Source organism: Gracilinanus agilis, chromosome 2, assembly GCF_016433145.1.
Source record: "Gracilinanus agilis isolate LMUSP501 chromosome 2, AgileGrace, whole genome shotgun sequence".
In the NCBI taxonomy this organism is placed as follows: domain Eukaryota; kingdom Metazoa; phylum Chordata; class Mammalia; order Didelphimorphia; family Didelphidae; genus Gracilinanus; species Gracilinanus agilis.
Window position 1 is genome coordinate 218156127 of NC_058131.1, and position 14333 is coordinate 218170459.

General features: G+C 38.1%; 1 protein-coding gene across 1 annotated transcript in view; it reads right to left on the reverse strand.

Annotated features, from left to right (window-relative positions):
• BCO1 (beta-carotene oxygenase 1) overlaps positions 1–14333 on the reverse strand; it is a 64807-nt gene that overhangs the window by 24838 nt on the left and 25636 nt on the right. The window contains exons 2-3 of the mRNA XM_044659583.1: positions 13835–13963; positions 1081–1210 (exon numbers count right to left, since the gene is read on the reverse strand). Of these exons, the coding sequence (XP_044515518.1) occupies positions 1081–1210; positions 13835–13963 (259 nt within the window). The remainder of the gene's footprint in view (positions 1–1080; positions 1211–13834; positions 13964–14333) is intronic.

Consider the following 14333-nt stretch of genomic DNA (forward strand, 5'->3'; position numbering starts at 1 on the left):
GCCCATCTCTTTATCAGAGATTGGATGAAGGTAGAGAATAGGGGATGACGAAGGGTTCTGAAATAGAAGAAAAGGGGGAACTCCCTGTGGATGAATTCTTTTCTCAGTAAAGGAGGAAATTCTCTGCCTTCTCACTAATGTTTGTCCTACTCAATAGCCCTGCTACTATTTAAGATCCATTGTAGGCACCCGCCTCTTCACTGAGCTGCTCTCTGAGTAGTTCTCTGTAATTGTCTGAGTACACTGGCTTTGTCATCAGAAAACCTGGGTTCACACCCCAGCTCTGCTCCTTATTACATATATGACTATTTAGAAGTTACTTCACTTGGTCTCTAATTCTTCATACATATAATATGAGTAGCATGGAAAGATCATTTTATTTGGAGTCAGAAGATCAAGGTTATTTTTATGTTACTTCCCATCTGGTGAATTATGTGCAAGTCAATGCCTTTTAGTTAAGTCTCAGTTTCCTCATGAAGAGGTAGAGCAAGATAATATCTCTAAACTCTATGAATCTATGCTTCCTGGCTGCTCAAGTGATTTTCACTAATGAACATAATTGAGACATTGCTCATATTAACTTTAACCTAAATGTTTCTGGAATTGAATTGGCTATTCCCCAGGAGTACTGTTGGCAGAACTAACTCTGATAGATAAGAATTTATCCTATGCCTAAAGGGCTCGGGGTCTACAAATCTAAAATACTACTGTGATAGAGTGTCTTAACTAATGGTATAAACCTGTGATGGTGAATCTATGGCACGTGCCACTCGCCAGAGTTAGTTACTAGAAAGGCAGGAGGACTCCATGGAAGCGCTTCCTCCCTCCTTTTTTCCCCTCCCTTGTCAGGGGAGAGGGGGTTTGGCACTTGGTGGGGGGTGGGTCATGCAGTCTGGGGTGGGGTGGTGGGGTGGGGAATGGCATGCCATCTCTAAAAGGTTTGCCATCACTGGTATAAACTGAGGAAGGACAGAATACTTATAAAACAAGATAGGAAAGAATAAGCATAGGAGCAAAAAAAAAGTTGTTCTAATAATAAGAGCTACTGAAAACAGATTATAATTAAAAACAGGCAGTTACTTGGAAAATATATTTTTGCAGGGATCTGGATAAGCCATAGTTCCAAACTCTGACACCACAATCCTGTTGGCTTCAATATTGGAATTGTAGGTGTCACTTCGGAGGTATTTACTTCGGTAATGAACTTCACCTGGAATAAAAGCAACAGAATCTTCTCAGACCCAGATCGTTGGCAGTGCTTCAAAATTTGTTTTAGTTATTTCCTTTTATTCATGTGTTAGCCCACTGAACCAAATAATGTTCGTCTTTGTGTCCTCAAAGCCTAGAATAATAATAGCTAACATTTAAATAGTGCCTCCTATGTGCCAGGCACTGGACTAAGTGCCTTACAAATATTATCTCATTTGACACTTGCAATAATTAGGTGCTATTATTATCCCCATTTTACAGGTGAGGAAACTGAGGCAGACAGAGGTTAAATGACTTGTCTAGGGTCACATCACAGTAAATGCCTGATTTGAATAAATGCCTTCCTGACTCCAGGTCTGACTTTCTATCCAACATGCCAACCTACTGCCTCTAAGAAGCGTGCCTTGCTTGTAATAAGCACATAATAAATATTAAATTGGACTTAATTCAATACTGGTCTTGTAGTTTTATGTCTAACCAGTTCCTTCCTCACACTCCAGCCAAACTAATCTATTCTTTGCCCCCAGAACACATCTCCTGCCTTTGCTCCCCCATAGCTTCTTAAGCCTGGAATTCCTACCCCAACCTGTTGACTTCTTACTTAGTCCAATTCAAATTCATCCACTTCCTGTATGAAGTTCTTGCTGAATGACTGGGCTAGGCCTAGGTGAGAACCTGCCTTATGGTTTGAAAGATAGAGTCCCCAAAGAGTGTATGATAATTAATTGGTTGGTCTTTAAGGAAGATCAGTTCAATCAGGGCCAGCAGTTGCCAACACCTTCCTTGTGGTTGGTTTCCACAAGGAAACCAGTGAGAGAGGGATCTATGTGGTGCAGCCTCTGACCTAGACCCAGACCCAGCCTCAAATCTGTTCCTAGTCCCCAACTAACTCTGATCCTGACTTCTCTCTCAGCCCCATTCAGAGGTCTCAGGCTAGCCTTACACCCCAAGGATTGTTCTTTCCTTCTTAGAGAGTAAAAATCAAATCTCCTGGAAAAGGTTTGGTGAAGACATTATTTTGAAGTAATTTTGAATGTTTTTTGTAATTCCTGTTAGACAGAGTTTGACAACATGTTAGAATATGACCAATTTGGCAATATTTTAATATAGAAATTGTTTCTTACTGATTTAAGGCTTCGTGGTTAATTTGTTATTGGATTCCTAAGTAAGACTCATTTATTCAATAACGTTTACTAGGTGCCTATTATGAACCACAATTCAGGAGAGAGTCTCTTTCCCCAAGGAACTTACAATCTTTTGGGTGGCTGGAGTAGAAGGGGGCCAAAAAGAACACAAAGAAATAAATAAAAAATATTTTCATGGACTGTTACCTGTGATTTCATCAGCATGGGAACTCCCAGGAAGCAAATTCCTGCTAATTGCTATTTATCTATGAATACATAATAGCAGAATTGCCTGGGACACCAAGGTGACTTGCACATGTAGCCAGCATGTGTCAAAAGCCAAATATGTATTCAGGTCTTTCTGACTACCCAACCACAAGCCATTCTACCTCCTAAAAACAAACATATACACAGTAAGGCAAAGTAGCTTAAGAGGGCTAGACACTAGTAACACAGGGGCCAAGATAGGCTTATACTTGAGTTTAGCCTTGAAAGAATGAATGATTGTTGATGTTTTAATTCATGTATGCTGGTATGTGTTTAACACCTGGCTCTCAGGGTGAGAGTGTGAACAGAACACACTCAAGTTTAATATGCATTATTAGCATTTTCTCTATTACTTTCTTAACTCTAGAGTCTAGACAATTAACAAAATTTGCTGATTTCCGAGGTGGAAATGCTTATGCTGAAAATTTAAACATGTAGCTCTCCAGAACCAGTAAGAGCTGCCTCCAGCCCACCCCTTTGTATAATTTTAAATAAGAACTTTTAGATCTGGGTTGCACCTTCTCATGCTTTACTTTTGGCTTCTATCCAATTCAATTCAACAAACATTTCTTGCACTTACAAAGTGTAGAAATACCATTCTCTCTCTTTCTCTTGTCTTCCACCTCTCCTTCCCATGGGCTACTTCGCCTATACCTATAAACACACTCAGATATCTTCTTTCCTTAAAGAAAAACCCAACAACAGCAAAATCCTTCACTTGGCCTTGCCATTCCCTTACACCATCATCTTTTATCTCCTCTCTCTGTCACAGAAAGATAAGGCCAGGTTTATGCCCTCAGCAAGCTTATTATCCCTCATGCATGAAATATACTCCCTCCTCATCTCCAACTTCAAATTCTTTAATCATCTTTTAAGGTTCAAATCTACAAAGGTGCTACACCCTTCTGTATAACTTTCCCTGATTTCCTTATCCAAAAGTTCTCTCCCATATCAAATTTTCCTGGAACATTTTGTCATGGCTCTCCCTTTCTCCACCACTACCTGGCTTGGATTATACTTTTCCAAATATCTGCTGTATGTCATTAGCAAAATATAAATGTGTTACTCTTTGCCTTTGTGTCCCCAGTGCTAAACACAGGGCCTTTCACATAAAAGCCTTTAATAAATGTTTGTTCAGTTGAACTGAAAACAGATATAAATAGATAAGGATCGATCTCACTGTTTACTAGGTCATTATGAACTACCATGTGTCCTGTAGTTCCAGTAGCTCCACCTGAAATCCCTCTTCTTCCAGGAAGTTCTTCCAGTTCTATGATGTTTGCCAATCCACTCTGACTACAAAATTCCACTGGCACCTTCACCTATCCCATGAATGCATGGATTTGCACCTTTTATAAATATTTAATTCAATGTATATATACTTTTCTATATCAGCTGTTTGGTTGCTGAAAGGGTAACAAAATGAAATGCATAAAAGAAAATGAAATTAAGCCAACATGTGAAAGATATAAAATACTACTCCTTTAGTATGTTCTGGTTGCAGAAAGGGACAGAAAAAAATTTTCATATATGAAAAAATAGTTAACATCTACATTTGAAGAAATGGTTTCTCTGTTAAAATGAGAGGTCAGACACAGGAGGACAGGAAAGATAATCGAAGGGGACTTGTATGAGAAGAGAGAAATGACTTGGCCTGTAGGATATGGCAGTCTCTTAATTCATTTACATGTAAAACAATTTTAGAGCTTGAGAGGTTAAAACTCACAGCTTGCTAAATCAAATAGCTATTTTGAGATGATGGAATGACTAAATAAGCACTATTGGTTTTATAACTAACAGAAAACTAGATTTTATAAGTTTTGCCATCATAATGGAAAGATAAGTCTCTGATTTAAGAGATTAAAGAGCAGTGAAGAACAAAGGGGTTGGGGGAAGCTGGGTGAGAAAAATAGCCCAAGAGTTCTTAAACTGAGGTCATAGATCTATAAATGTACTATGGGTAGTTTCTGGAGAGTATGTGAACTTGGATGGGATATATATATATAATCTTTGTTTCAATGTAATTGGTTTCCTTTGTAATGTTGTATATTTAACTTTGTGACTTTAAAAAAAGAGGTCCATGGGTGATACCACATTGCCAGAGGGGTTCATGACACAAAGAAGGTTAAGCATACCTGTTGCAGTAGAAATATTCAGGTGATAGGATGGTTGTAGCTACTAGACTAGGAATCACTAATTTACTGAAGAAAAGATTAGGATTCATTGGAAGAGAGCTTAATTTTCCCTAATCCCCTTTATTTCCCAGGCACACTGTCTGACCTCCACTTTTTCCTCACTTGTGAATAGGACTCTTTCCCCTGGAGCCATTCTGGGTTTTGATAGGCCAGCCTTATAATCCTTAGTTTCAAGACTCCACCAGCACTTCTCAGATATGTCTAGCTAAGCTACTTTGCTTGACCATCTGCCTTTTCCTCATCATGTGTATCTCCTCTCATTAGAAAGTAAACTCTTGGAGAGCAGGGACTGTCTTACTTTTATTTATATCCTGAGCACTTAGAGCGGTTCCTGGCTCTCAGTAATTGATCTATCTATCTATCTATCTATCTATCTATCTATCTATCTATCTATCTATCTATCTCTTATCTTCANTCTATCTATCTATCTATCTATCTATCTATCTATCTATCTATCTATCTTTCACTTATCTTCAGCATCTTCCATAACCTGAAAGAGCTAATTCCTCTCAGAAGGGCCTGGTGATTGTTGTCTTCCTCTGGTTTGAGGGGGAACAGACAAGAGAAAGATAAAATTCAATCTTTTCTGTTAGAGGAAGCTAAAGGTATATAATGCAGCATCTAGTTGTATGAAGAGCTGGCTATAAAACTGTGTATACCCTTCCATCCTATAATACCACTACTGGGTCTGTATTCCAAAGAGATAATAAAAAAAGGGACAGGACCTACTACTTGTACAAAAATATTTATAGCTGCTCTTTTTGGGGTGGCAAAGAACTGGAAATTAAGGGGATATTCATCAATTGGGAAATGGCTGAACAAAGTGTGGTATGTTGGTAATAGAATACTATTGTGCTATAAGAAATGATAAACAAGATGCTTACAGAAAGAGCTGGAAAGATATGCAGGAACTGATGCAGAGCAAAATAAGCAGAACTGGAAGAACATTGTACACAGTAACAGCAATATTGGGTGATGATTATCCGTGAAAACATGGCTACTCAGCAATTCAATGATCTGGACTATCCTGAAAGACTTATGACGGGGAATGCAATTCATCTCCAGAGAAAGAACTGTTGGAGTCTTCTTTCACATATCTTTGGTTTTATTTTGGGGTTTTGGTTATGTATGACTTTGCTCTTACAACAATGACCAATATGGAATTGTGTTTTTCATGACAATAAAAAATGAAAAAAATAATTAAAAAAATAAAAAGAATTTTTTAAAGTCCTGTTTCAAAAGTTGATAGTGTCATCATTGTAAATGATTTTGTGTAGCTAGAAAGAGCACCACTGGGGGCTCAAGAGCTGAGATGTAAGAGTATATTCCTCCCACAACAGATTATCCTTAGCATCCTGAAAGAGTCTGAGCTGTAGCTTTGTGGCAATGGACCTTTTGTACAAACTCAGAGCTGCTAGCAGATTGAGGTGAGAAAGCCAGTCCAGAGAGAGTTCATGGACATGTCTTAGGCCATGGCGTGGAGGGAAAGGAATGTCCCATGCCTAAGTTACATTTGGATTCCAAGTAGTATTTCTCTGTGTGATGCCTCTGTGCTAATAAACATTATCATTCTTAGATATAACATGAGAAGGCAGACCACATCTACCTAGTGTGCTTGGTGCAATTTAACTCTATCCCCAAAGCATTTAGTAATGTCCACTGTGTGCAGGGCATCGTGCTACACTCAAAAGTTACAAATACATAACAAGAAACAATGTAAACTCAAGGAGTTTACATTTTACTGATTCGGGGTCCAGAATTTTATTCCAAGTGCTCATAAATGCTTAGGAGCTTATGAAAAATAGTTTCTTGAATGCCCTTTGATGTTGAAGATCATTATAATTGAGGCTTTTTATATTTTTTTTCCTTTTAGGGTAGCATTGCAGTTATTATTATCATCATAATATCCCAGTGCAGTATAGAATGGTGGGGTATAATCACCAATATCATTCTAGGACATCAACCAAGTTCAGTATTATCCCCTCATAGGGCCAATATAGCCTTATTCTTGAGTTTCAGAACTTCTAGGATGCACACCTCCTACTTCAGCCTTTGATACATATGAGGTAGAAAGGAAGGGGCACAGTGGAATTGCATGTTGGCTACGGGAGGTGGCAGGGAGGAGAGGGAAAGAACATGAATCTTGTAACCATGGAAAAATATTTTAAATTAATCAAATAAATTTTGAAAGAAGGAAGGAGGGAAGAAGGAAGGAAGGAAGGAAGGAAGGAAGGAAGGAAGGAAGGAAGGAAGGAAGGTTGGAATGAGCCCTCTGAGGCCCCTCCCAGCCCTGGCATTCCTCTGACTTTCTATGGAGAGGTCCATGAATATTACAGTCAAATAAAGGTACTCAGAGTGGTCTTATGTATGCCAGTGTTTGCTCTGAGGATCTAAGAGATAGAAGATAGTTGAAAAACCATCTGATCTAACCTATACCTGAACAGGAATCCCTTCCACAAAATCCCTATCAAGAAATAATTGAACCTGTACTTAGAGACCAGCTGTGATGGGAAACTCACCATCTCTGGGGCACTTCGGAATAGACCTAATTGTTCAGAGATTTTTTTTTTCCATACAAGACATCTAAATCTAGTTTTCTGCAATTTCTTCCCATTGCTCCCAGCTCTGCCTCTAGGACCAAATACAATAAACTTGATCTCTCTTCCATGGTACGGTCTTTCAAAAATATTTAAGGACAGCTCTTCTATCCCTTCACCTAAGTATTCTCTGTTGAAGGTTAAACATCTCTCAGAGGCATTAGGTATTGTAGAAAGATTACTGAACTTGAAAAGTAAAAATCTATACTGTCCATACAGTAGAAATACATATTTGTGTAACTTATGGGAAGTCATTTAAGCTTGTGGAAACTCTGTTTCCTTAATAGAGAAATTGGATTAGACTATATCCAAAGTCCCTTCCAGATCTAGATCAGATATTCCTATAAACATAGTGTTATATCTGGAGGGCACTACAAGGATAATCTAATTCAGTTGTCTCAATTATCAAATAAAGAATCTAGGGCCAAAGAGAAGTGATTTGCAAACAGAGCTGGAATTGGAACCCAAGTCCTCTGAATAATTGAATTGTATGAAGCACAGACTCTGACAAAGTGACATTGAAAAAATGTAACATATGATACCACTGGATACTAGAAAACAACCAGAAGATAAAATCCAAATAACAAGAACATTTTTCCCTTTAACATTTACCAAGGAATAAGATAGCATTGCTACCATCTGCCCTGTTCAGACCATAGTGGCTAGTATATAGTACGTATCTAACAAATGTTTCTTGATTAGTTGCTCAAGATCATGGAGATATTAAGTGGCAGAACAGAATTTGAATATAGGACCTCTGACTCCAAATCCAGCACTCCTTCCATTAAAGTATACTCTTCCTGATCCTATGATTGTGTGACCTTTTCCTCAGTAAGCAGGTTTTCATTTTCTTAATGTTTTTATTCCCTTAAAAATTCCCTAAATTCCTTTTCTGCCCAGATATTCAAGAAGGGCCTCAAATTACTGTGAAAAATAGCTTTCTGAAACTGATTCAGACCATGGAACAATACTCATTCTGTCTTCTAGACTCATAATGATGATGCTCCTAAACAAAGATTCAGTACGACCTTTGCCCATACCAAGGGTAGAGATTGTAACTATGAACCTTAGTATCCAACACATGCGAACTATCAATCAGCTATGTCTCTCACCTTGGCTAATTAGAAGGATGATTTAATTATTTAGATAATAGTAAGATAATGCCAATTTGGAAGCTTACCTCATAAAATAGAAACATTAACTTGTTTAGGTAAAATATTAATGAGCTCAGTGAGGGTGGAGGCTGTCTTATCTGAATGTCGTTCCTTCCTCATAACTGAGAAGAGGGATGTTTAACAGGTGTTTGCTGAATTGAATTAAACTGAGGAATTCATGAGATATATAGATTTGTAAAAACTGGCATTTAGGTTCTTAAATTAAATATCCCTGGGAAATGATAGGGCTCTTGGAGGAAGAGATAGGAAGCAGCATGTGCCAGATGAGTCAAGTCACCACCACCTCCTTGGTGACCATTTCCCCAAAGATCCCAATGAAGATAACCCAGACCCCTGAGCCCAAGAGCCTTGGGAATAGCAATGCTTACAGCTTCCTACCCTCAGCTCTTATCTTGGGAAGCAATCTTTGTAGAGATACCCTGTAGAGATGCAGCATGATCACTGGTGCTTCAAAATGCCAGAGGCCCAGAATAGCAAGTTCTTGCCACCAAAATCTTGGCAGAGTTCAATGGTTCAGCATCAGAAAGTGATGCCATTTCATCGTTTGGAATTGACCTCACAGAAGGGCATTGCCATCTCATTTGCCACTGCAGCCTGAGGATCCTGGGACCTTTCCTTCTGACTTGTAGTTGAAACTTTCTCCAAGTGTCATCTCCCCCATAAGAATGGGAGCGCCTGAAGAGCAGGAGGTGTCTCACTTTTCTGTTTGTGTAGCCAGTGCTTATCACAATGGTTCGCACAGAGTTGGAGATGAATAAGTGTCTTATTCATTCTTTCATCTTGCTTTGGAAAGGGATCAGGTTTTGAAGTCTCAATCAGATTTCTTATAAAAGTCATAACTGTAAAGGAATGGACTAGTTTTGGGATTACTCTGCATTCGAAAGTGAGTATACCCTATCTCTTGATAAACATATATAATGGGCTAAATTGGTCATTAAAAAAAAAAAGTAGTAGGGGGGCAGCTGGGTAGCTCAGTGGATTGAGAGCCAGGCCTAGAGACGGGAGGTCCTAGGTTCAAATCTGGCCTCAGACACTTCCCAGCTGTGTGACCCTGGGCAAGTCACTTGACCCCCATTGCCTACCCTTACCACTCTTCCATCTATAAGTCAATACGCAGAAGTTAAGGGTTTAAAATTAAAAAAAAAAAAAAAGTAGTAGATAGCATAGTGGATAGAGCATGGGGTCTAATAGGAAGACCTTAGTTCAAATCCAGTCTTAGACACTTACTAACTGTGATCCAGAGCAAGTCACCTAAACTCTGTTTACTCCCATTTCCTCAACTATAAAATGAGGGTTATAAGAGCATCTACCTACCAGGGTTGTTCTGAGGATCAAATGAGATAATATCTGAAAGGGCTTACTTAGTACAGTACCTGGCACATAATAGGGGCTATACAAATACTTATACTCTTCCCCCTTTCCTTTTCCTTTCAAAAACTACAGAACAGTATCAAGAATGTTAGATGCTGAATCAAAGGGCCCAAATTCAGAATCTAGTTCTGCTACTTACTACCCTACAAGATGACCCAAAAATCTTTATTCTCTTTTTAAGCTATTAATGCTTAAGTCAGCATGAAGGCTTTTGGACGCCCCAAATATGTTCTTAGGGCTGTCTTTTATTTACCCATAAAATGAAGAATTTGGGCAGAATAACCTTGAATTTCTCTTGCAGCAATAAATCTATGGTCTTTTGTATCCGAAATTCAGGGAAGTCAGTCTCTGTTCCTATAAGATTTTCTTTCATTTGCTCCTATCTCCCTGAACAAGTACTCATATCATATTCCCAGACAGAAATCCCAAAGTGTTCCTATCAAAGACATTAGCTACTTGGTTAATTCAACAAAGAAATCTACAAACCACTTGTATGTGCAATTCCTTCAAAATCCTAGAGGCACTTAGGTGGCTCAGTTGATAAAGCATCAAGGCTGGAGTCAGGAGGACTGAGGTTCAAATCTGACCTCAGATACTTCCTTCCCAGCTGTGTGGCTCTGGGCAAGTCACTTAACCCCAATTGCCTGATCCCCTTGCCTTTCTTCTGCTAGGACTGATTCCAAAACAGAAGGTAATGGTTTTAAAAAATAATAATCCTACTTTCCCATGAATGTCCACAAGCTTTTAGAAATAAAAATCACCTTCAGTTCTGTGGTAAAAATGAATATGGAAATAGGCATCAAGTGACAACATTTGTACAGCCCAGTGGAATTGCTTGTCAGCTCTGGGATGGGAGAGAAAAGAGTGGAGGGAAAGAAAATGAATCATGTAAACATGGAAAAATATTTTTAAAAATAAAATTTTAATTTTAAAAAAATTTAAAAAATATAAACCACCACTGCAAGGCATATACCACTCAGAGAGGAGATCATTGACAAAAAGAAAGGCTCTACATATGCCAAAATAGTCACCACTTTTGTGGTAGCAAGTAACTGGAAACAAAGTCGATGCCCATCAGTTGGGGAATGGCTAAACTTGTGGTAATGGAATATTATATGCCTCAAAAATTGATGAGCATGACCTACAGAGCAGCTTGGAAAGGCTCTCGTGAACAGAAGCATAGTGAAGTAAACAGAGCCAGGGCAATGCACACAGTGACTGAAATAATGTAAAAGGAAAGAAAATCAAAGATGAAATAATTGAAACAATTTTTTGAAAATGTAAAAAAGTAAGCTTGACTCCAGAGAAGAGATATGAAAGGATACCTCCCCCTTTCTCTTTGACAGAGGTGGATATTCATGGGTCTGAAACATTATATGTAAACAGAAAGTTTTCCTCCATGTGTTCATTGGTTTAGTTTACATTTTTTTAATTTTTTAGTTTGATTTTTAAAAACATTAATTAATATAAGAGACAACTCTGGGAGGAGGCAGAGAGGAGGGTAAGAAGAAATATCTACATAATGTAAAAACAAATTATATCAATAAAAATATCATAGAAAAAAAAGAAATGTGGGAACTAAAAAGGATCATAGGATAAAAGACTCAGAGCTGGACCAGTCCTTAAGAGGCCATCTGGTTTAATGCCTTCATTTAACAGATGAAGAAACAGGAGCTGGAGAGGGTACTTAACTTGCCCAAAGCCACAATGGTAGAAAACAGGAATTCTAGGACCAGGTCAACTGACTCCACACCCTATATTCTCTTGATGGCATCACAGTTCCTTCCAAGGGACTGTCAACAATTTCATAGCCATGTGAACAAACGTATAAATAAAATCTACTTTGAAGCTTTTGCTGAGTAATATCTTTGTGCTTTGATTTTGCTGATGAAAGTTATGTTAAGGGCCTAATTTGGTATATAATAGGATTAAGTAATTTCACCTTTATGGCTTGTGCTCCATAAAATGATGATCCTGACAAATAAAACAGTCTTTAAGAGATGAAAAAGAAAATGAAACATCTATATACACTGAGAGTTTCCACCAATAATACATTCATTAGATTCCTTGGTCTCTGATCTGGTCTTTTCCCAAAAATTGAATTCAGTTTGTCCCAAGATGTAAACATACAATCCAGTTGGGTTGAAAACATGCCAACCACTTCTTATAAATGACTACACTGTGAGTGCAATGAACTTGAGGGCTCAGAGGAAACATGTCTCTGGAATTCCTCACAAAATACAGTCTATTTTGACATTATGGAATGAGATTAAAAAGATGAGACACCCAAATTCCCTGCTCTTGCTCATTATTCAGCATAATTAAATATGTACCTTTTGAAGGGTGGGGAATAAACAAATAAGTTATGGCTTTTACTTTTATAGTCTCTGGCCAAATTTTGGATTAGTGAAAATAATCCTTCCACCTAAGCAAGGAAGTATTTTTTTTGAGTGGGGGAAAGGGGTTTAATTTTTAAACTTAGTTTATGACTACGAGAGAGAGAGAGAGAGAGAGAGAGAGAGAGAGAGAGAGAGAGAGAGAGAGAGAGAGAGAGAGAGAGAGAGAGAGGCATCTTTGAAAAAGCTAAGGACCAGGAACAAGAAATTAGTTTTTCTTTTATATTGATTGATGATAATTTCCCCTAATGACCTTGTTCCCTTCAGAATTTAAAATCTAATGTAAAGGAAACTCTTTGAGACTACTTTTATTTCTTCTTGTCTTTGTAATCCCAATGTCTAAGTCCTTATATGTAGCAGATACTTATTAAATATTGCTAGATTGGATCAGAGGTCATTCTTTGGACATTAGTTTTTATTAAGCTCAAATTACTTTTGGGGGAGCACCTATTTAATGGACATAGAATTAACTAACAACAGCTTCTACTTAACAGAGGGAGAAATATATATTGAGTGGATCAGGATGGAACTAGGATGAAGGAAGATTGAAAACCATGTCATGATAGGATCAGTTTAAGAACCTAGGAATGTTTATCCTAAAGAAGACTCAGGGAGAAGACTAGATTGAGATCAAAGCAGGAATGGTAAGAAAGAAGCTACCTAAAATTGTCCAGAGTGAATAATATGTTCCAGCAGTGGCTGGATGGACATCTCTCCAGGTTCTTGTGGATATGATTAATTCTTTACACAGAGGATTGGACTCTAGTCAGTGCCCTCTGAACCCACTTCTACCTCTATAAGCCTATGAATTAGTAAGAGTTTTCCAGATTTGTGATTCTAAGCTTCCCCTGTCCAAGACCATCACTCTTTTGTTCAAAAACCATTAGTAAATACTTATTGTCTCTAGAATAAAATACAAACTCCTTAGCCTGATATTCCAGGCTCTCGTCTACCTTTCTAACCTTATTTCACATTATTCCTTTTCTCTCTACATTCTGGTCAAACTGACTTCCTGGCTATTTCTTGAACTCAGCATTCCATGCCCTTCTCTGGATCTGGATGATTTGTGTCTCATTCCTGAAATGCATTCCCCTCCTCACTTGTATTTGTTGAAATTCTTCTTTTCCTTCAAGACCAAGCTCAGGTTCTACTTTCTCTGGGAAGCATTCCCCATAGCCTCAGGTGAAATCATATTCTCTCCCTCCTCAAATTTTTCTAGATAACTTTTTCTGACTCTTTCCTTTGTCCCCATCACTGGCTCCTTTGTATTTTTCTAATCTACATATATGTTATATCCTTCCCTTCTCTGCCACCACTCCAATTAAATGGTAAATTCCTGGAAGTGAAGAACTGTGCTGTTTTTCATCTTTGCATCCTAGGCACCTAGCACAGTGACTTGTATATAATAGGGAATGAATAAATAATTATTAAAGTGAATTAGCGACAGAGGAACCCTCAAGTCTATAGCCATATCTACCTTCTATTATTTGCTGCTCTTACCATTTCCAATGGTGAAGCTATGCAATAAGGCCAAACCATCAAACCAATGATTATATGCAGTCTCCCCAATGGTGTGCATTCCAGGGCCATTTCGTAGCAGAGTCCCATGAAGCCAAGTTGGCAGCTCACCTAGAGACAGAAAAAATATTTTACTTTCACTTTTGAGGTTAGAGCTAAACCACTGAACGAAGGATAACATGAATGGAGGTCACAGCCCTGAATATATAAAATCCCAAACACTGAGTGTTTAACGGATGGATACTGGTTTTTCACTAGAAACTGTTAGCACATCAGAATGGTGGATAAACTATCATGCCTTCTCTGCACTTCGATTTTTTTATGCATCTAGTGAGAATAGCCAAATGGGAAAAAAATAGATGATCAATTAACACTCTATTCTTATTATTAAAAGAATTGATTAGTTATAAATTGTAGGACTATAGATTTAGAGCTAGAGGAAATTTAAAAGTTATCTAGTTCAGCTCCTTCCATTTACAGA